This window comes from Mustela putorius, unplaced genomic scaffold (assembly GCF_011764305.1).
Source record: "Mustela putorius furo isolate JIRA1106 unplaced genomic scaffold, ASM1176430v1.1 tig00000281_pilon_pilon_pilon, whole genome shotgun sequence".
Classification (NCBI taxonomy): Eukaryota; Metazoa; Chordata; class Mammalia; order Carnivora; family Mustelidae; genus Mustela; species Mustela putorius.
In genome coordinates this window covers 29589667-29610444 of record NW_025421343.1, presented here as the reverse complement: position 1 = coordinate 29610444, position 20778 = coordinate 29589667, and the positions used below count along the sequence as shown (strand labels likewise).

Here is a 20778-nt window from a genome sequence, read left to right as displayed (position 1 = left end):
GCCTAACTTGCCCTTTCCAAACTTTTTCTTCCTTTCCTGATAACAGGATGATGTGTGACATCATGACCTCTAGCTGGCCTTTTCCATGGAAATTTACTTCCTTAGTTTCATCATTCAGTTAAAAAAAAAAAAAAAAAGAGGAGGATGGAGGATGCTAGGAAAGTAAGACCTAAGAAGAGGAGGAAGTGGGAGGGAGTTCCATCTGACAAGATGTGTAATAGCTCTGTGTCTTATCACAAGTATGATTACTAGGTACTTGAAGGGATCATTTGTTTATCCTTATGTTCCCTTTGGTCTCAAGACTAGGTCACAAAAATGGATATACTGTGTGAACATTTACTTAGCACAGTACCTGGCATGTACTGGATGCTCAGGAAGTATTTGCTGAATAAAACGAAATGACCAATAAATAGCTACTGAATAAAGAAACAAGGCAAAATTATTTAACATCAGGGAGAAACCCCCTGTGTGTCTTTATTCAAACAGTGTGGTTCAAACAGTTTGGAATGTAAAAAGAATTTCCTTTCCACTAAGAAGTGGATTAGGCTCCCAAAAAGATCAGCGTACCTTAGTCAAGCAAAAAATTGGCAGTTTACGAGCACCTAAATCAGAGGCTTGAAACTCAGGACCTCTCCATTTGCTGATACATGTATGTAATTCCAACTGTATCTTCGGAGACTTAAGGAAGAAAGAAAAATGTAGCCCATTCTTTTGTACCCGTCCTAAACTTTTCTCCAACACCCTCCAAAATAATCCTTCCCCACAAAGAAAGATGTCTAAGAAAAACCTGTTTGATCTTAACAGATTTAACTCAAGGCAAGTCTGAAATAAACAAAAACCTAACTGGTATTAGCCTGCGGTTCCCCTTCTCGATTCTCATGGCACCTCAAATTAATGGCTTGGGTGTTGGTGTAGGTAACACTTGGCCTGTATGCTGAGGTAGTCACTAGAAGGGTGTTCTGGGGACAGTACTGTTTAGCAAAAATGGGCATAGTTTGTAGATTTAGTCATAAAATTGTAGGGCTGATTGTTTACAGATCAACTAATTCACTCCCCACCCTAACTTTATAGATGATAAAGCTTAGAGAAGTTAAATGACTTGCCCATGGTAATCAAACTACTTACATAGTGGCAGCATTGGGCTCAGAATCCAAATCTCCTGACTTCCAACCCAGTGTTTTTTTCTGTTACAGTGTATTACACTACGGTATTTTCTCAGACAGGGTTAATTACACTCCATGGAACTTGCTCTTAATCACAAGCCATGGGCCAAGTAGTCAATTTAAACTTCTTTGTTTAGTTTCATGTGACTCTGGTAAGATTTACCAGTAAGACCTGTGTTGGCCAAGTTTCTTGTTTTCAGATCCAGATGCTAGGCAGAGCTTGGCAAGTAAGACTTTGTTATATAATAACGCATGGACCAATGTCACCTGCAGCAGTTGGCATTGGTGAATTTCAGCAAGTAGAGCCAATTCCTTTAGAATCCACAGGAAATTTCTTAGTGTAGGTGGGTATCTAAGCACCTTTGGTGGGACAACTACACAGGTGTTGCCTCTGAATAGGTGTTGAGGAAAACAGGCATTTAACATCATGCAAAATTGTGTTCAGTACCTGCACACTTTAAAAATCCCATGAGAACGGAAAAATCATGCAAAGGGTGGCAGCGCAGACCTCTTAATCTCCACTCAGTACATGACAGTTCTTCAGATTTCATGTGTGACCCACTTGGATGAGGTCAACGGAGGAAAAATCACCCTGTAATAGTAGACCAATAATAGGTATACTAATAGCTGGAGGATGTAAGACAAAGGAGAAGGAACTGGTTGCCATAGTACATTTTACGGCATTTCATTTTCCCCAGCAGTCAAGGTCGTGTGTGCTCTAGTTCTTCAGCAGATCAAATGCCTGAACAGGATTGCAGATATTAAAGTCAATGACCAAGTCTTCACCATGCAAAAGCTGGGACACGGTCACTTATTATAGGATGACAGTAATTCTGCTTGACAGAGGTGGCTTCTTGGATGTTTGTGAATCCACCATGAAATCCGATTTGGAAATGTTGTTCATATTTTAAAAAGGATGAGTTGACTGAAGAAACTGGCAAATTCTTCAAAAAACAAAAATCTCCACATAGCTGGCTGATGGCTGGAAAAGCCATAAGTCTCCAGGACTACTAGATTCCAGAGAAGTTGAATCCACTCTCAAAATACCTTTTTAAAACTCTAGTTATAAAACTTGTGATAAAAACAAAATACAAAAAACACCTCAGGTAATTTTTGTCATTTGCTGCTTGTGATATTTTTTATAAGTAATACTTGCTATGTTGGCAAGTCCTTAACATTTGCATTTGGAAAATAATCAAAAAATAAAATAATCCATATGATTCTTACACTTCAGCACAGTTAACAATTTATGATTTTGACAAAGCAAATCAAAATAAGTTTGAAATTGCCTGTTACACATCTAACAATACTGTATTCTATAACCTATCTAGGGTCTATTATGTTTTGGTAAAATTATATAATATAAACTCATATTGTTTATGCAACTTTGAAAAGATATCAAATCCCGTATTATGCATGGAATTCCCCAAATTTTATAATATATTTGATATATCTTGTTAATGAGATATTAAAAAGTCAACCAATGAAAGGGTGACAAGATAAATTCCATCATTATGTCAGTATTTGGGTGTTTGGTGTTTTTTGTTTGTTTGTTTTATTATGTCAGTATTTGATTAAATGTAAGTCAGAAAACTGCGATTCCTTCTTTTCACATTACCAAATGATCTGGTATTCATTTAAGCAAAATAAAACACTTTGAGAACCACGGACTATTTATAAATGTACTGAAATATTTTAATGAGAAAAACTATAAAAAACATAATATTTCAAATTATGCTAGATAGTAGAATATGGTCTAAAATTTCTGATAAAAAATTCTGCTTTACTTTTGCAAGACATAAATCAAGAGGACCTCAAAGAAAAATGTAGCAATTAAGTTTGGAAAAGCTATAAAAGAGATTTTTACTTTTGGAATGGACATTTTTTCCCTTTCCTAAAATGTGTATCATCATTCAAGCATGTTTATAAATTTCACTGAGGAAAACATTATACTTTTAATAATGTGACAGATCTGTTCCATTAAGTGGTCCTCTTATTGTAAAGATGATGTCTATCACACTGCAGTCAACTATAAAACCAAAAATAGCAAAATTCAAATTTAGAGAAACAAACTTTCTATAGGAAGCCTATTTAAACCCTATGACATTTAGAAGGTTCTCACAGTCCCAAATACATTTAAAAAAAATAAAGTTTCATCAGTTTCATGTAATGGGAACAAACCCACTATTCTCTAGCATTTAGAGTAAATGATTGAACAGTCAATGCACAGTTGGATTAGTAAATAAATTGGAAGTCAAGGAGTCAATATTCCTCATAAAAATAAATTAAATTACAGTACATCATGGTCTTGGTTGTCCAATTCTATTGTTAGTTCCATATCTACTTGGCACATTTGTAAAACCAGTCCTGAATCCTTGGTTTGCTCCAATTCCTGGAACTCCAAGTCCTTGATTAAGCATGCTACTGTAAGGTGTGTGTCCATGATTAAGACCCAAACCATAAGGTCTTGTTTGGGTATTTAGGAGAATAACTGGGTTCATGTTTTTTCCAGGGGTGTTAAATGAAAATTCTGGAGGTGGACTACTAGGTTTAGCTGGAGTCGATGTGACAGGGTTTGAATCATCAGCACCCTTTGAAGGAGGCATTGGAATTATATGATGATCTGAAAAGTTTAGGACGTTGGCAGCAACAGGCCCAGAGAGTAAGGCAGGTCTAATCCAATCATCCTTGAAAATCTGAACAGTCAAGGTAGACACTAGAGTGTATAGCCTGTTGGTCACATGAGCAAGAACCATTTGTTCATTGGCATCTCGTCGAATTCTTACATGAACTGATCCAGCCTAAAAGGGGCAAAATCATAGAAAAGAGATCCTTAAAATTATATCACTGAAAATTCCATTAGAAATAAACATTTATTATTTAGTTGTAACTGTACTTGGTCTTTTCTTTATTTAAAAAAGCTTTTTTAAAGATTTTACTTATTTATTTGAGAGTGAGGGAGAGAGAGCAAGCACAAGCAAGGTGAGGGGCAGAGGGAGAAGCAGACTCCCTGCTGAGCAGGGAGCCTGAAGAGAGGCTTGATCCAGGGACCCTGGGAACATGACTTCAGGTAAAGGTAGCTGCCTAACTGACTGAGCAACCCAGGTACCCCTCGATATTTTCTTAAAAACAAGAGAAAATATAGTATCTCAGTATTTCTTAAAGACTACTCAGTAATGATTATCAATGTGAAGAGTAAATGAAGTTCTTTATGTCTCTTTAAATAAAATGTGACTTTTAAAAATACATTAAAAAGAGAAATACATATAGGAGGAGGGCAGGCATACTATAACTTAAGGCAGAATATAAAGTATATAGAAAATGCAGTGGAAGGATAGAAAAGGTAGCTGCTAATTCAAATTGAGGAAGACTTCAAAAAAAGATGGCATTTGATCTACGGTTGATGGTTAAATGTAATTTCAAAAGGTGGAGACAGGCATTTTAAGCTGAGAGAATAGCAATTAAAATGCATGGCATATTTGGACAAGAATAAGCAGTATTACTACTAATAAAAAAGTACAAATATTTTAGGGGGCAGAAAAAGAATGGAAGAGAAAAACAAGAAAGAAGGAAAGAGGAAATAAAGAAGAAAGAATATAGAAGGAAAGAAAGATAAGCAGGTAGTAAGGTTAAAAGAAATGCTAGCAGAGGACTCTAAAAATCAGAAATTTGAACAGTAGCAATCAATCAGAAGTAAAATAATCAAAGTTCAGAAAAGCTATAGGTATGAATGACTGGAAATCAGGTAGGAACTGAGTGCAAGTCTAGGTTAGAAATGAAGAGGGCTGAGACAGGACAAATACAGTGGGATCAGAGAGGGACAGATGGATTGATGATATCCCATGGGTTAGATGTGTGGGAACCTGATACCCAAATGGATGTAATGGTGAGGGATATGGACCAACTAATCAAAGACGATCTCAAGGTTTCTAGCCTGGGTTACTATGACGACAGAGTACCCCAGGCATTATAATAATGGCTAGAAGTCTATTTACTAAAAAGACATTTATCATACATTATGTTTTTCTTAATTTTATATACATATTTAAGAGTTTATTATTTATTTGAGGGAGAGAGAAAGCATGAACAGGAGGGAAGGGTAGAGGGAGAAGTAGACTTCCTGTCAAGCATGGAGCCTGAGGCAGGACTTATCCAGGACCCTTGGATCATGATCTGAGCTAAAGGCAGACGCTTAACCAACTAAGCCACCCAGGCGCCCCATACATTACATTTTTAAAGTAGGTAATAAAACAGTAGGTACAACAATGATCCTATTTTGTTTAAAACACACAGAGACAGAAAAATAGCCAAGAGTAACAGAACTTATCTCTAGAGGGTGGAATTATTAAAGGTTTTTATACTCTTCTCTTTGACTTAGTTGTATGTTTTAATTTTTCTAAGAATCAGGTACTCTTTGCATAATAAAACTTAAGTTGAAAAATATATAGTAACTAAAATTAAATAAAATGTCCACCAGAAAGGCACCTGGATGTTTCAGTCAGTTACGTGTCCAACTCTTAGTTTTGGCTAAGTTCATGATCTCAGGGCCATTAGATCAAGCCCCAGATCAGGCTCCATAATGAGTGTGGAACCTGCTTAGGATTCTCTCCTTCTCCCTCTGCGCCTCCCCTCCCCGTTTTCTCTCTTGCTCTAAAAAAAAAAAAAAAAAGTCCAGCAGACATTCAATGTTGATTTTTAGATAAACTCAGATCTCAGATTTTCAAAAAGGAAAAATATATATAACCAAGAATAAAGTACATATAAATTAGCCAAGTAGTTGATTTCATTAAAATGTGTCTGAATCTGTGACTTTAGCAGTAGTGAGAGAATTACTGTCAATCATAAGGTGAAGAAAATATAATCCTCAATTTGACTTCTAGTTTATTATTTTTCTGTAAGACAAACCATGTCTGGGGTGCCTGGGTGGCTCAGTGGGTTAAGCCTCTGCCTTCGACTTGGGTCATGATCTCAGGGTCCTGGGATCGAGCCCCGCATCGGGCTCTCTGCTCAGCAGGGAGCCTACTTCCCCCTCTCTCTCCCTCTCTCTCTGCCTGCCTCTCTGCCTACTTGTGATCTCTCTGTCAAATAAATAAATAAAACCTTTGGGAAAAAAAAAAAAAGACAAACCATGTCTAAAAATTAAGTCATCTTTGATTTCTCCCTTTTCTTGGCCCCTACCATCACTAGACAAAACTATAAAAGACACTGTTATCTCTTTCAGTCGGCTATGGAAATTAAAGTAATTAAAATAAGTGAAAACCATTTCCGTGCAGGAGCTTGAACAAAGTCTGCTATGATGGTTGTGTTTGCATTAATTTATGGCTTTTGTGACAACTACTCTTGGCAGCTTACAAGCTTGTTTTATTTTGTCCTCGGTCTTAATTAGGCACTACATGGGTGCAGGGTTAGGCAGACATGTTCTGAACAGCTGGGTGACTATATTCTTTGTGTTTATAAGCCACCTAGCTAAATAAACACTTATCTACTATTTTATTAATATTGGTAAAATTAAAAGAATGATCGAAAATGAACTACATTTGGGGGTGCCTAGGTGGTGCAATCAATTGAGCATCTGAGTCTAGGTTGTGATCAGGTTGTGATCTCAGGAACACCGAGCCGCTTGTTGGGCTCTGTGCTCAGCGCGGACTCTGCTGGGGACTCTCCCTCCCTCTACCCACCCTCCCGCTCTCTCTCTCTCTCTCAAATAAATAAATTAATTTAAAAAAAAAAAAGAACTACATTTCTGAAGGAATGTAAACTGGTATAGCCATTTTTGGAAAGTGATTTTGGCTATATCAAAAGTATAAAAACGTGAATATCCCTTTTTTAAAAAAAGATTTTATTTTTAAGTAATCTCTGCACCCAACCTGGGGCTCAAACCCACAACCCCAAGATCAAGAGTCGCATGCTCTACATGCCAGCCAGGTGCCCCAATATGAATATCATTTGACTCAAAAAAACAACTTCTAAAAAATTAATCTTAAGGAATAATCACAAGTTTGTGCAAAGACTATTCCACAAAAATGTTCATCCCAGCTCTTTCTATATGGGAAAAATGGAATAATACTTTGTCCATTAGGGACCGATTAAATAAATGATGGCATATTCATATAATGTAAAATCTGAAGCCATTAGGGGCGCCTGGGTGGCTCAGTGGGTAAAGCCTCTGCCTTTGGCTCGGGTCATGATCTCAGGGTGCTGGTATTGAGCCCCACATCGGGCTCTCTGCTCAGCAGGGAGCCTGCTTCCCTTCCTTTCTCTCTGCCTGCCTCTCTGCCTACTTGTGATCTCTGTCTGTCAAATAAATAAATAAAATCTTAAAAACAAAACAAAACTGAAGCCATTAAAAATTATGTTGGGATTCCTGAAAAACAGCAGTAGTAGTGGCATTTTTTTGAAATCCCCCAAATATCCCCCCAAAAACAGAGAAACTAAGATATTAAATCCAAAATCCTATGGACGATATCTATTAAAAAAAAACCAACATAACATGGTTCCCCTAAGGAACCCCAATCACAAGGCTTAAGACCTGCAAGGTATCAGTGTCTGCGGAGGAGGAAGTGACAGGAAATCTGACTGACCTAAAAACCTCAAAGCAGCTAACCTGTACTTAATGGAAATCTAGGACAGCAAATTTGAAAAAGGCAGCTGGGAAACTGGGCAGGGTTCTACACATTTCAATAGTAGGTGAGTACACAGAGTCTGTGGTAAGAAGAGCTGGAGCAGCCTAAGCCCTGTGAGCTCTCCAAAGTAGCCAAAGCAAAACTCCCATTATAAAGCCCCAGGTTAAGAACAAACAAATTGTTTCTGAACCTACAAATTCAAATTGAGCAACACAGCTGAAACAAAAGATAAAGACTCCAAATTGGGCAACACAGTAGAAACAAATTCAGATACAAATAGGGTGAAAAGAACCAGGGTAAAGAAAATTTTCACTTCACAGACTCATCAGAAGAGGGAGCTTTAGAACCATAAATTCAAACACACTACTCTAAACCACTCTTCGTTTTAAAGTTCGGCATCAGAAAGGAAGAATCCCCACCATTTACATTGATGAGGATGGGACTGGAGGGTACTATGCTAAGTGAAATAAGTCAATCGGAGGAAGACAATTATCATATGGCTTCACTCATAGGTGGAACATAAGAAATAGCACAGAGGATCATAGGGGAAGGGAGGGAAAATTGGGAAGAGAGAAAACCCATGAGACTCTTGACTCTGGGAAACAGAATGAGGGTTGTGGAAAGGGGAAGTGGATGGGGGGATGGGGTAACTGGATGATGGATTAAGGAGGACGCATGTGGCGATGAGCACTGGGGGTGATATGTAACTGATGAATCACTGAACACTACATCTGAAACTAATGATGTACTCTATGTTGGCTAATTGAATTTAAATTAAAAAAAAGTTCAGAAATACAATTTTTTATAAAAAGGAGCAAGAGAAAAGGACTGAACCAAATCATGCACAAAGTTATTATAAGAAAAAAGAGAACGAGTAAGAACTACAGCAATTTTTTCAAAACAAGCTGAAAGACATAAAACAAGAACATAAATCAGCATTAGAAAACCTCAGAAATGAGTGGTGCCTAGGTGGTTCGGTGGGTTAAGCAAATGACTCTTGATTTCAGCTCAGGTCTTGATCTCAGGGTTATAAGTTCAAGCTCTGCATTGGGCTCCACTTTGACCGTGGAGCCTACTTAAAAAAAAAAAAGAAAACCTCAGAAATGAAACAGTAAGAAATACAAGAAAAAAACAACCACTTCAGAAATGGGAGTTCCCAAAGAAAACAAAAACCAAACCAAACCAAAACAAAACAAAAACACCAACAACCAAGAGAACAAATATTATAAAAGAAAACTTCCCTGAAAGTTAAAAAAATTTTTTGAAATAAAATTATTGAAAGGATATATTGCATACTTAGAGTAACTAACCCAGAAAGACCAACACCAAAACATAGTCTAGTGAAATTACAGGATTAAAAAAAAAAAAAAAAAACAACCCAAAAACCTTTGGGCATTTAGGCAAAGATCAAGTCACATTTAAGAGAAAAAAAAAATCTGACCACAACAGTAATATTTAGTGACACAGAAAAACTGTTCATGATATATTATGTGAAAAGAACAAATTATAAACAGCATAGTCTCATTTTCTTTTCTTTCTTTTTTTTTTAAAGATTTTATTTATTTATTTGACAGAGAGAGGTTAAGTAAGCAGAGAGAGAGGGAGAAGCAGGCTCCCCGCTGAGCAGAGAGCCCAGATGTGGGGCTCGATCCCAGGACCCTGGGATCATGACCTGAGCTGAAGGCAGAGGCTTTAACCCACTGAGCCACCCAGGCGCCCCAAAGTCTCATTTTCTAAGGAAAGTACATATATGGGTATAAATAAGAAAATGTCATAGCAGGTTTCTCTACATGAAAGCATTACAGTGATTAAAAGAAGTCTTTTTCTGAGTACTTTTCAGTATTTTCCTTATTATTTCTGACAGGAATGAAACCATGCCATAATAGTCTCTCTGGTAATGGGTCCAAAGTGGATTTGTGAAAATTAATTAAAAGAAACCTTACTAAAATGGGAGTTGGGAAGCCAGAAGGGAGGGGCTTCGAGGCACTACCGGCCCTAGTCAACTGCAGACTCAACAGGAAGAGAGGTCAAGTTCATACTATTTTAGCTACGACTTTATTATATCAGCAGGAGAAAGGAGGCTTTTCTTCGTCCCCCACAACATCCCAGCCAATGAGAGACTGTCGCAACTCAGCAATGAAAGCCACAACACTTGAACTCCCAGTTTCCTCCACTGGATTTTTCAGTTATAACTCCCCCCTTCCCTCTATAAAAGAGCATTCTTTCTTTTGTTCTTCAGACTTGCCTATGGTTTTGCTCTAGCTTGCTTGTGCCAAACTGCAATTCTCTATTCCCAAATAAATCCACTTTTTGCTAGTAAAATAACTGGTTTTCTTTTTAAGGTTAATATAAAAAATATGGAATTTTATGCTGAAGCAAGTTGTGTTATTGTAACTCTTTAACATATTCGCAAAACCTCCAAAAGCAGAACCATAATTTTAAAAAATTGTACCTTTTACTTTTCAGATATTTTCATATCCAGAAATGTGTGACTAGAGAGTTATCTTATCTGGACAACCCAGTATGAAGATCATTAACAGTAGTGTGAAAGGAAAAAAAAAAAGAAAAAAATATCCTTCAATTAATGTCAATTAGGTTACTGAATCCATCTACATTTCAGACTCTATTGAACAGAAATGGTAATCAAAGACTATAAAAAATTTAAAGAAATGCTTTTTTTAGTTTTAAAAATTATAAACTACACTGTAAATTATCTAAATTAATATGGAAAACATACCAATGAGCCAAAACCTAGGGTCCAAAAATGCTCATTTCGAACTTCTAAAACTCCATCCAGGGTAGATACCTAATCAAAAACAAAGAAATAGGGTTTGTATTTGACATATCCAACACAGTTAGTCACATTATGGACTTGATCAAAGCCTAGAAATGACATGGTCAAACTCTGCATGAGGACACTCATTAGCCAAGAGAAGTCTCAGACCACTCACGATCATTTCTTCTTGTTTGGTAGTGAGCCAAAACCTTGGATTCTGTTTCTTGTCTGGCCCAATTCCTTCAGAATCAGGTGTTCACCACCTATCCCCAGCACCACCTTGTTCAGCAATGTATGGTTCATTTTGCCAATATGTCATATACTTATATCCAGCACTTGCAGTATTAGATTTTTCTTCCCTTTGGGAGGGGGGTTTCTCTATTATTTCTTTCTCTGTATTCCCTTTTAACAAGTTTCTGCACAACAGAGGCTGTTATTTGAACGTGGGCCAAAAAGAAATTCTAAGACCAGACATCTAGTGTATGGCCCACTGGTATAAAGACACAGGCTTCACTAGCTAAGACAAGTAGCCAGTTATCTTGGTAAAAGTGGCCTTTGTGATACCAACAACCAATAGTTTGAAATATTTCAAATATTTCAAAATCCAAATAATTTAATTATCTATTCCTTCATTAGTAAAGAGGTAGGTATTTATAAAATAAAAAATTTAAACTCACAGATCAATGTGTTACATGGTGAAATAATCAATCAATATATAATAGTGGCCTTTGACTTAATCAAAGTCCTGGATTTGAACACAGACTCATAAAAACTATAGCATTTAGAAAGCTAGTAGTATGGTCTCTAGACCAGTACCTCCCTTACACATTTATTTCAAGCTTCCAGGCTGAGCAATCCCTTAAATTTTTTACTTTTGTCACTGTATTATATCTCCTACTATGTTATTATAAATAATACAAACTCCCCTAAAATAAAATGTAGGTAGGACTGAATAAAATATTATTTGTATCCACTCTTTCCATCCTCTAATTATAAATTAAAGTGATTTTATTTACTATTTCATCTTACCTCTCTGATAAGTTTGTCCAGCTGGCCAATAACATGGGGTGGTGTTGTCTAGAGAGAAAATAAAATAAAACACATAAAAAAAAGTTTTGCAGGTGCCCAGGTGGCTCAGTCGTTAAGTGTCTGCCTTTGGCTTGGCCCCGCATCGGGCTCCCTGCTCAGTGGGAAGACTGCTTCTCCTCTCCCCACTCCCCCTGCTTGTGTTCCCTCTCTTGCTGTCTCTCTGTCAAATAAATGAATAAAATCTTAAAAAAAAAATTTCTCTTGCATTGTGGTCCTAAAACTAACAGATTGGCTTATACTAGACTTTACATTGTATGACAAGAGCCCTATCATGATTTAGTGAAGAGAGGTTTCAGTAGGCTCCACTAGTGGGGCAATATCAAGAATCAGCCCATACTTACTTTTCATCTCACAGAGAAGCATTATCTCTAGACCCAAACAACCCTTTTAAAGAATCAAGCAACCAACTAAAAAACTTTTGTATATGGCAAAGTACCATACAACCATTATCTTATTGTTATTACTACTTCAGGAGCTGGAGCTAGTACCCCTAAGTTTTATTTATTTATTTTTTTTTTTTATAAAGATTTTATTTATTTATTTGACAGAGAGAAATCACAAGCAGGCAGAGAGGCAGGCAGAGAGAGAGAGAGGAGGAAGCAGGCTCCCCGCTGAGCAGAGAGCCCGATGTGGGACTCGATCGCAGGACCCTGAGATCATGACCTGAGCCGAAGGCAGCGGCCCAACCCACTGAGCCACCCAGGCGCCCCACCCCTAAGTTTTAGAGAAGGCATGAGGTAAGACAGAAGGAAAAGCAGTGCTTACAAATATGTCACCCCTGGGAAACTTATGTTCAGGTGCCTGTCTATAGGTGTTCCTATTGTTTAAATATATAGTAATCTATCATCTTGAATTTTAAGTTTGAAATCAAAAAGTCTCATTAATTCAAAAACAGGAAATAAGAAAACAATTGCAACCAGATTACAAAATAGATAAAGCACATTTACTGGGGGAAAATCAATATGTAAAAACAATTTCTAATTAACACTGTTTTCACTTGAAACATTAGAGGCAAAATATTTTTAGCTTGTGATTTTGTATTATAAATATGGAAAGAGTTGTGTCTATTTTATGGGCCAACAGAATTATCTGGTTCTTACTATATAGACTTCAGAGATTATTGTTTGACTTTATTTCTGATGGGGACTTCCAGTAGCTAAAAATTTCACAGTGTGATAGAAGAGCACATATAATTTGTAATCTGGTAGAAAACTGTGACTAATATTAAGCGTGTAATTGAAAGAAGACCCTTACCTGTAGTAACACTTTGCCACTGTACACGCTCATGGGATACATAGTGCCAAACGTCATCAGAGCAATGGCTATGGCAGAAGCAGTGTCTACAGCAAAATAATTGCTAAAAGGAAAAAACAATTCTGAATTTTAAATGTATGCTTCACTGGGCTATTTACAATTCAATCTTCCAAAACATCAATTATCTAAAGCAACAGGACTGTTCTAGCAATACTGGCCACTACTGGCAATGGGAGCGTCTCCAAAAAAAAAACCAACCAAACAAAAAACAACAACAAAATGTTTTCAGAATCCTTCCTGCCAAAGTTTAATGGAAAATAATAATTACGTTAAGCAGTGTGAAGAGACGGTGAAAGAAAAAAATGTGAATATTTCCCAACTACGTATTCTCAATCTACTTGCTAGGTAGAAAGATTTCACATATATTCCCTTGTTTCCACAAATAAAAACCTTCACCTAGTAATTTCTTATACAGAGAAGACTAATGTATTTAATCAGTGATTCTGGCAATTTCCTGTAAGCACCACCTTTCCAATTATTAGTACTAAGAATTTTTTTGAAAATCCCCAGGAATTACACAAAGTGGGATTCCACAGGAGTCTGTCAGAGGAACACTGGCTACTAGAGTACAACACTCATCAGAAGTTCAGGCTGTTCTATTAAGAAGACAGACCAAGGGCACCTGGGTGGCTCAGTTGGTCGAGTGGCTGCCTTCGGCTTGGGTCGTGATCCCAGACTTCCAGGATCGAGTCCCACATCAGGCTCCCGGTTCCTTGGGGAGTCTGCTTCTCTCTCTGACCTTCTCCTCTCTCATGCTCTCTCTCACTCATTCTCTCTCAAATAAATAAATAAAATCTTAAAAAAAAAAAAAAAAGGCAGACCAAAATGTTTACAGACTGATCATGCACTCTGAACTCTTTTTTTACTTTTCCCCCACATGCTGGGAACAGAAACAGGCGGTAAGACAAAGTCCCTACCTTTGAAACACCAGGAGATACCCATGTAAAGAAAATAAAGCAATTTGGGAACAAAGCAGTCCTACTGGGTATCATGGATGCACAGAGTTAGTGACAAGACTCCTGAGAAATGGATAATCCAGAAGGGCTCAATATAAAAAGAGGAGACATCTGAGCTGACTCCTCCAAGATGAGCGAGCAGATGGGAGAAAGATGCCGCAGACAGGGAAAGCAGCATGCGCAGAGGCACGAAGTCCTGATACAACACTGAAACAAGAGCAGGTAAGTACATGCGGCTGGATGGCCAGTAAAGGTGGCAAGGGTTTTATCATTCTAACAACTTTTATATTCTTAAGTATGTGAAGAAGAGGATTTTGAAACAGGAAAATGTTAAGGTCAAACTGCAATTTTGAATGATGACATTAGCAGCAAAATGGGAGGTAACTAGAGAGGTGTGAGAATGATAGAAGACCAGAAGACTATTCTAATGAGAGAAAGGAAATGGTAAGGCCTCAATATGGGCAGCAGCAAGGAGAATGGGAAGGAGCACACAAATTAAAAAGAAAGATCTAATCACACTAGCTGACAAGACTGTTATTTACAACAGCCAAGACATGGAAACAACCTAAGTATCCACTGACAGATGAAGGGATAAAAAATGTGAGTTATACACACCCAAAGACATAACACACAAAACTGGAAGGAAACCATGCCATTTACAATAACACCACAGAGAAAGATAAATATTATGATGATCTCCCTTATATGTGCAATCTAAAAATCGTAAGAAACAGAAGAGTTTGGTGGCTGTCAGATGCAGGGGGGAAAGAAGGGGAAGAAATGGGTGAAGGTGGTCAGAAGATACAAACTTGCAGTTATGAGACATGTAAATTCTGAGGATGTAATATACAGCATAGTGACTATAAAAACTTAAAAACAAAAACAAAAACAAAAACAAGGGGTCCCTGGGTGGCTCAGTGGGTTAAACCCTCTGCCTTCTTCTTGGGTCATGATCTCAGGGTCCTGGGATCAGGCCCCACATCAGGCTCTCTGCTCAGCAGGGAGCCTGCTTCCTCCTCTCTCTCTGCCTGCTTCTCTGTCTACTTGTGATCTCCATCTGTCAAATAAATAAATAAAATATTAAAAAAAATACAAACACAAGACTGGGCGGCCAATTAGAACTGGCTTTGGGAAGGGTGAGGGGGGAGGGAGAAGTAGGTTATTTAAGAATGCGTTGGAGTTCCTAAAAAAATTGAACACTGAATTATGATATAATCCAGCAATTCTACTTTTGGGTAATTGCCCACAAGAATTGAAAGCAGGGACTCAAAAAGATATTGTAGACCCACATTCACAGCAGTACTAGTCACAGTAGTGAAAATATGGCAACAACCCAAATCTCTAGCAGTGGATATGTCCGCAAAATGTGTTTTTATGTACAATGGAATATTATTCAACCTTAAGAAGGAAGAAAATTCTGACATTAAACATGCATGAATCTTGAAAACATTATGCTTAGTGAAATAAGCCAAACAGAAAAGATCAAATATTGCCTGATTTCACTTACAGGAAGTACTTCATCAAATTCATAGAGACAGAAAGTAGAAGAGTAGTTCTCTTCTACAGGGGTTGGGGCAAGGAAGAGGGGGAGTTACTGTTTAATGGTACTTAGTTTCAGGTAGGGAAGATAAAAAAAGTTCTGGGGGCGCCTGGGTGGCTCAGTGGGTTAAAGCCTCTGCCTTCAGCTTCGGTCATGATCTCAGGGTCCTGGGATCGAGTCCCACTTCGGGCTCTCTGCTCAGCGGGGGAGCCTGCTTTCTCCTCCTCTCTCTCTCTCTCTCTGCCTGCCTCTCTGCCCACCTGTGATCTCTGTCTGTCAAATAAGTAAATAAAATTTAAAAAAAAGTTCTGGAGACAGATGGTGGTGATACTTATACAATGATGTGAAGGTACTTAATGTCACTGAACTGTGTGCTTAAAATTGGTTAAAATTTTAGTTTTATGTTATATATGTTTTAACACAATTAAAAAAAACAAACAATGCAATGGAATAGATGGCAGTAGGATTCCCTGAGATGGGAAATACAAGAACAAACAGCTTTGGGGATGGGGAAAATAGGTGCAACTGCTGTAGACAAGAATAGAAGTCAGTAGGATACGCCTTTTGGAATTCAACAGACATCCAGACTAGAAATAAAGGTTTGGGAAACTCAGAGGTTATAAATAAAAACAAGTAAGAGAATGTAATCTCCCAGGAGAGTATGTAAAAGAGGAAAAAGAATAATTAAGGAAAGATCCTAGTAAACACTAATATTTAAAGGGTAGGTAGTGATAAAATCATATGTCATAAAACACTAAGCTTAAAGGAGCTATAAAGTATATTTCCTAAAAGGCTTACCATTTAAAAATGGTTTCACACCTACTTCCTCTTCCTTCTCTAAGCAACAATAGCCATGGCTTATTCCTCTCTTACTGACATCTCTGTTTTACTCACTAGGTCAGCAGTAGGGAATTTAAACAGTTTTCTAGTGCGAATTATAGACTACGGTGAAAAATAAGTATTGAATCCAACCCTTTTAATTTTTCAGATGAAGACACTTAAGGATAAGACTTAACCAAAATTACACAGGCCATAAGCAAACATGTTCTAAGCTCAATTCTTATCCATCCCACAGATGCCTTTAAAAGTCAGGCCCCCAAAACGGAAACCACTTGACAGTGATAAAAAATACTTACTTAATTTCAATGAGCATATATGTAATACAAAGAGCAAATGCTCCAGCGAGATCAATCAAAACAAATGGATTCATCCGGGGAAGGAAGATACTGCTAAGTCCTGGAATAATTCCACACAAGCTATGAAGAAATAAAGAATATTCATTAGCAGAACTCAATGTAACATTGATGAAGATCTTGTATTTTAGTAACATATGTCTTTTACAGAAAGCAAAGAAGATTTGTGAACAAAGCTCTCTCACTCATAAAGGTCTCCTACATCATGAGTTGAAAAGTAATTGGAATGTCTAAGTGGCTCACTCAGTGGGGCGTCTGCCTTCAGCTCAGGTCATGATCCCAGGGTCCTGGGACCCAGCCCCACACTGAACCCATGTTGAGTTCCCTGCTAGGCAGGGAGCCTGCTTCTCCCTCTCCTTTTACCCCTCACCCACCCCGAGCACTCTCTCTTGCTCTAAAATAAATAAAAATCTTTAAAAAAAAAAGTCAGAACAAGTAGGAGAGTAAGAGTCTGATTTGTAAGATTCATGTAGTAACTTCAGCAACAAACAATGTAAGTTCCCATGACAGATGAATTTTTTATGCATCCCTCTGAAATTACGTGTATCATGAAACCCCATACATAACATCTTACCTTCGACTAAGATCTGCAACATGCTCTTGAAGCCAACTCGTACTAGCAGCTTTAAGAAGAAAACACTTAAATTACCTCTATTGAAAAATAAAGCACTATCAGAAATATTTTATTTCCTTAATTAAAAAATAAGTTTGGCAATGACTGTATGACACTTAACGAAAGGACATGCTATTCAAATCTAGACCTTTTTCCTCTTTTAAGCCTTCAAGATGATAAAATAAAAGCAGTTTCAACTATTTGTACTGACCTGAAGGAATTAGTAAGCTTACATATGCCACTGTTACTATTAATTTTAAGTTTTAAAGGCTCCTTAAATGTAAAGCAGAACGTCCTAACCAGTGTGCTGAGAATGGCTTATAGGTAAACCAATTAATTCTCTCAGCTCTCAGAAAGGGCATGTAGGGATCCAGCTACTTGCAGACATCAGCCAGATACTGTCCCTGAATAAGTATCCTCCAGGTTCAAGCACCCTCTTACACTGATCTCAGGGTTATAGAAACATTCACTTTAACAAAAAAAAAAAAAAAAACTTATTTATTTATTTGACAGACAGAGGTCACAAGTACGCAGAGAGGCAGGCAGAGAGGGAGGAGGAAGCAGGCTCCCTTCTGAGCAGAGAGCCCGATGCGGGGCTTCATCCCAGGACCCTGAGATTATGACCTGAGCCGAAAGCAGAGGATTAACCCACGGAGCCACCCAGGCGCCCCAGAAATATTCACTTTTTTTTATGTGTAACATGATGTAAAAAAGATTGACAAGCTTTATGCAAAAGCCATATAGTGGGGCAGTTAAGAAAAGACTCTGACGCTAGACTACCTGGCTTAAAAACCAGCTCTGCAGTCGCCTGGGTGGCTCAGTGGGTTAAGCCGCTGCCTTCAGCTCAGGTCATGATCTCAGGGTCCTGGGATTGAGTTCCACATCGGGCCCTTTGCTCAGCAGGGAGACTGCTTCTCTCTCTCTCTCTCTGCCTGCCTCTCATCTACTTGTGATCTCTGTCAAATAAATAAATAAAATCTTAAAAAAAACCCAAAAACCCAGCTCTGCCTTAGCTAAATGTGTCACCTGGGGCAAGTGATTTAATCTCTCAATGTCTCTGTATAAAATAGGAATAATAAAATTGTTTACTTCATATGGTTTAGGGAGAATTAAATGGGTTAATCTACATAAAGAATTTAGCACAGTGCCTGGTAGATAGAAAGTGTTCAGTATTATTTTCCACTCAAATTTCAACTAATGTCACAAATAATGCTTCTGGGAACTTGAATATCCAGCTAATGAAAATAGAAATTAGATAACCCTTCTGAAATAAGTCTGGTACAATATATATCAATGACTTAAAATATATTATATTTCCAACCCACTTACAATTTCTTCTGTGGGAATTTATCCTACAGAAGACTAAGAGATGCATAAAAGATACTTGGTATAAAAAAGCAGATTATAGAATTATTTATAAAAGGAAAACCTCTTTCTGATCTTTAGGGAGAGGTATCATTTCTAAAACACTGTACCTTCTTAACATTTCTAGAATGAATGTTATACTATTTTCATAATTTGTAGTTTTTTTTTCAAAATAATTCTGGACATTACAAATATCGCTATTTTTTAGTTCATGCAGTAATTCTTAAACTCTACTTCATATAAATACTTGAATATAAATACTTCATGCTTCATAATATTCATAAAGTTGTTTAAATTTGAATGGGCAACTCAGAGAGCTTTCTTCTCTTGGCTGTCCTAGTGTTCAAGTCAATGAGACCTAAAAAGACCCTATCTTTGCTTCAAAGTGTGGGTCTGTGCACACAGTCCACTTCTGTTTTTACCTCACTTCTCCAACAATTAGTGATTAACACTTTGTGGGTTAATGGAATTCCAGAACATGGAAATGACTGAAAAATGATAATAATTTTGACCACTGAAGTGAAGTATCAGTTTGAATTTTTAAAGACTTGAAATAAATGAGTATTTCAAAATATATATGCTACTTTACAATATATGCCCATCCACCACTGACAAAAAAAAGTTCCTGGGAATTTAACAGAATACAATTATTCGCAAAGATTACATCAACTATTTCAAGTATACTGATGCTTCCAAAATGCTTGCAACAGGCTTTTTGTAGGTAGGTTATACATCTAAAATCCCATTCGTGTTTTTTGGCAAATGTAATTTTTCATCATATAAATTTAATACATAAGTCAGTTCTGCCTGTTTTTAAGTAATACATTATTTTAAAGTTTGAAATAATTAGATTTTGTTTTATAATTCTCTACTTAGAGAAGACCTGAGAACCTCTAGGGTAGCTCTCTCTTCTCTTCACAATAAACTTTCTCGTTGATTTATGAGTTAATAAAATAAGCACAGACTTGCTTTTATAAGAGGTTAATTGGATTTTTAAGTTAATGGTAAATAAAAATCTTACCTTCAGAGACATAAGCAAAAGGTTTATTCCGAATAGAAAGCATTGTGAACAAGTTGAAGGAAAGAGCCACAAAAGTACCAACTAATAATCTTCCCCTAGAAAGAATAATAACATTCACCATTATTTTTACCTTGTTAATACCAATATGCAACTTGAGCATGCAGAAAAGAGATGGGAAGGCAGAGTGGTCTGCTTCAGTGGTTTGGGATTTGCAGAGCCACATTCTGAACTTGCTTTCGAGCTCCATAATCCACGTCCTATTGCTCCATCTTACATAGAACCAAAACTGACTCACTGACTCTTAGCATTAACAGTATCTTCTCACAGGTATCTGCTGTTATAAATCCATATAAACGCAATGGTGTTCAGGTCAGGATATCCGGAATTAAACCGATCAAATAGGTAAGTCCATATATTTGGCAATTATGTGTAGTAGATAATAACAATTCTATCTTTTCTAAAGATGCTACTAAAAGATTTTTGGCATCAAATTTTAAATTATAGGAGCTCAATGGGGCTAGTTTAGTGTGTTGACCTAGGCCTGTAAATAATGAGGGACCTAAAGCCAGAGTACAAAGCTTTTCTTGTGTAATATAAAATGAAAGTGCTTGGGAATAGTTAAGGGTGAGAAGTTGTCTTGGGATTTGGGAATTTTTTTTGTGAAGTATCCTTGAAATGTATATTGCCACACTCTGAACTCTGACATTGGCCAAAGTAACCATTATTCCTAATATGCCACTTAATAACTGGGAATCAAACATAATAGTTATATATTATGTCAAAAGCAAAAATCTCACGTGTGTATCTCAGGCTGCTCCAAAAAGCGCTCTGCACTAAAAGAAAGAAATAATGTATTAGGTTAATTCTACAAATTATGAAATTAAAAAGCCTTATTAAATATAAAATTAATCCAATAAGTGGACAAAATCTTTTTAAAATTAATTAATTAATTTCTACATCCAACATAGGGCTCAAACTCAAGACCGTAAGATCAAGAGTTGCACGCTCTTCCAACAGAGTAAGCCAGGTGTCCTGGACAAAATCTTTTAATGATATCCAGCTGTTGATTATTAGCAGAGATCAGGCAAAGAAACTTACAAATTATTCTTAATATGTAATATCAAT

At 37.1% G+C, this 20778-nt stretch overlaps 1 protein-coding gene across 2 annotated transcripts in view; it reads right to left on the bottom strand.

Moving 5' to 3' along the window:
- Nucleotides 1-439: 439 nt before the first annotated feature.
- The window catches only part of SLC30A6 (solute carrier family 30 member 6), a 40908-nt gene continuing 20569 nt past the window's right edge, over nt 440-20778 (bottom strand). For both annotated transcript variants that reach the window (XM_004777908.3, XM_045079282.1), the window contains 8 exons: nt 20451-20486; nt 19654-19748; nt 17229-17277; nt 16598-16717; nt 12906-13008; nt 11592-11639; nt 10524-10592; nt 440-3964 (listed from right to left, as the gene is read on the bottom strand). In XM_004777908.3, coding sequence (XP_004777965.2) covers nt 3464-3964; nt 10524-10592; nt 11592-11639; nt 12906-13008; nt 16598-16717; nt 17229-17277; nt 19654-19748; nt 20451-20486 — 1021 coding nt within the window. In that variant the 3' untranslated portion in view covers nt 440-3463. The remainder of the gene's footprint in view (nt 3965-10523; nt 10593-11591; nt 11640-12905; nt 13009-16597; nt 16718-17228; nt 17278-19653; nt 19749-20450; nt 20487-20778) is intronic.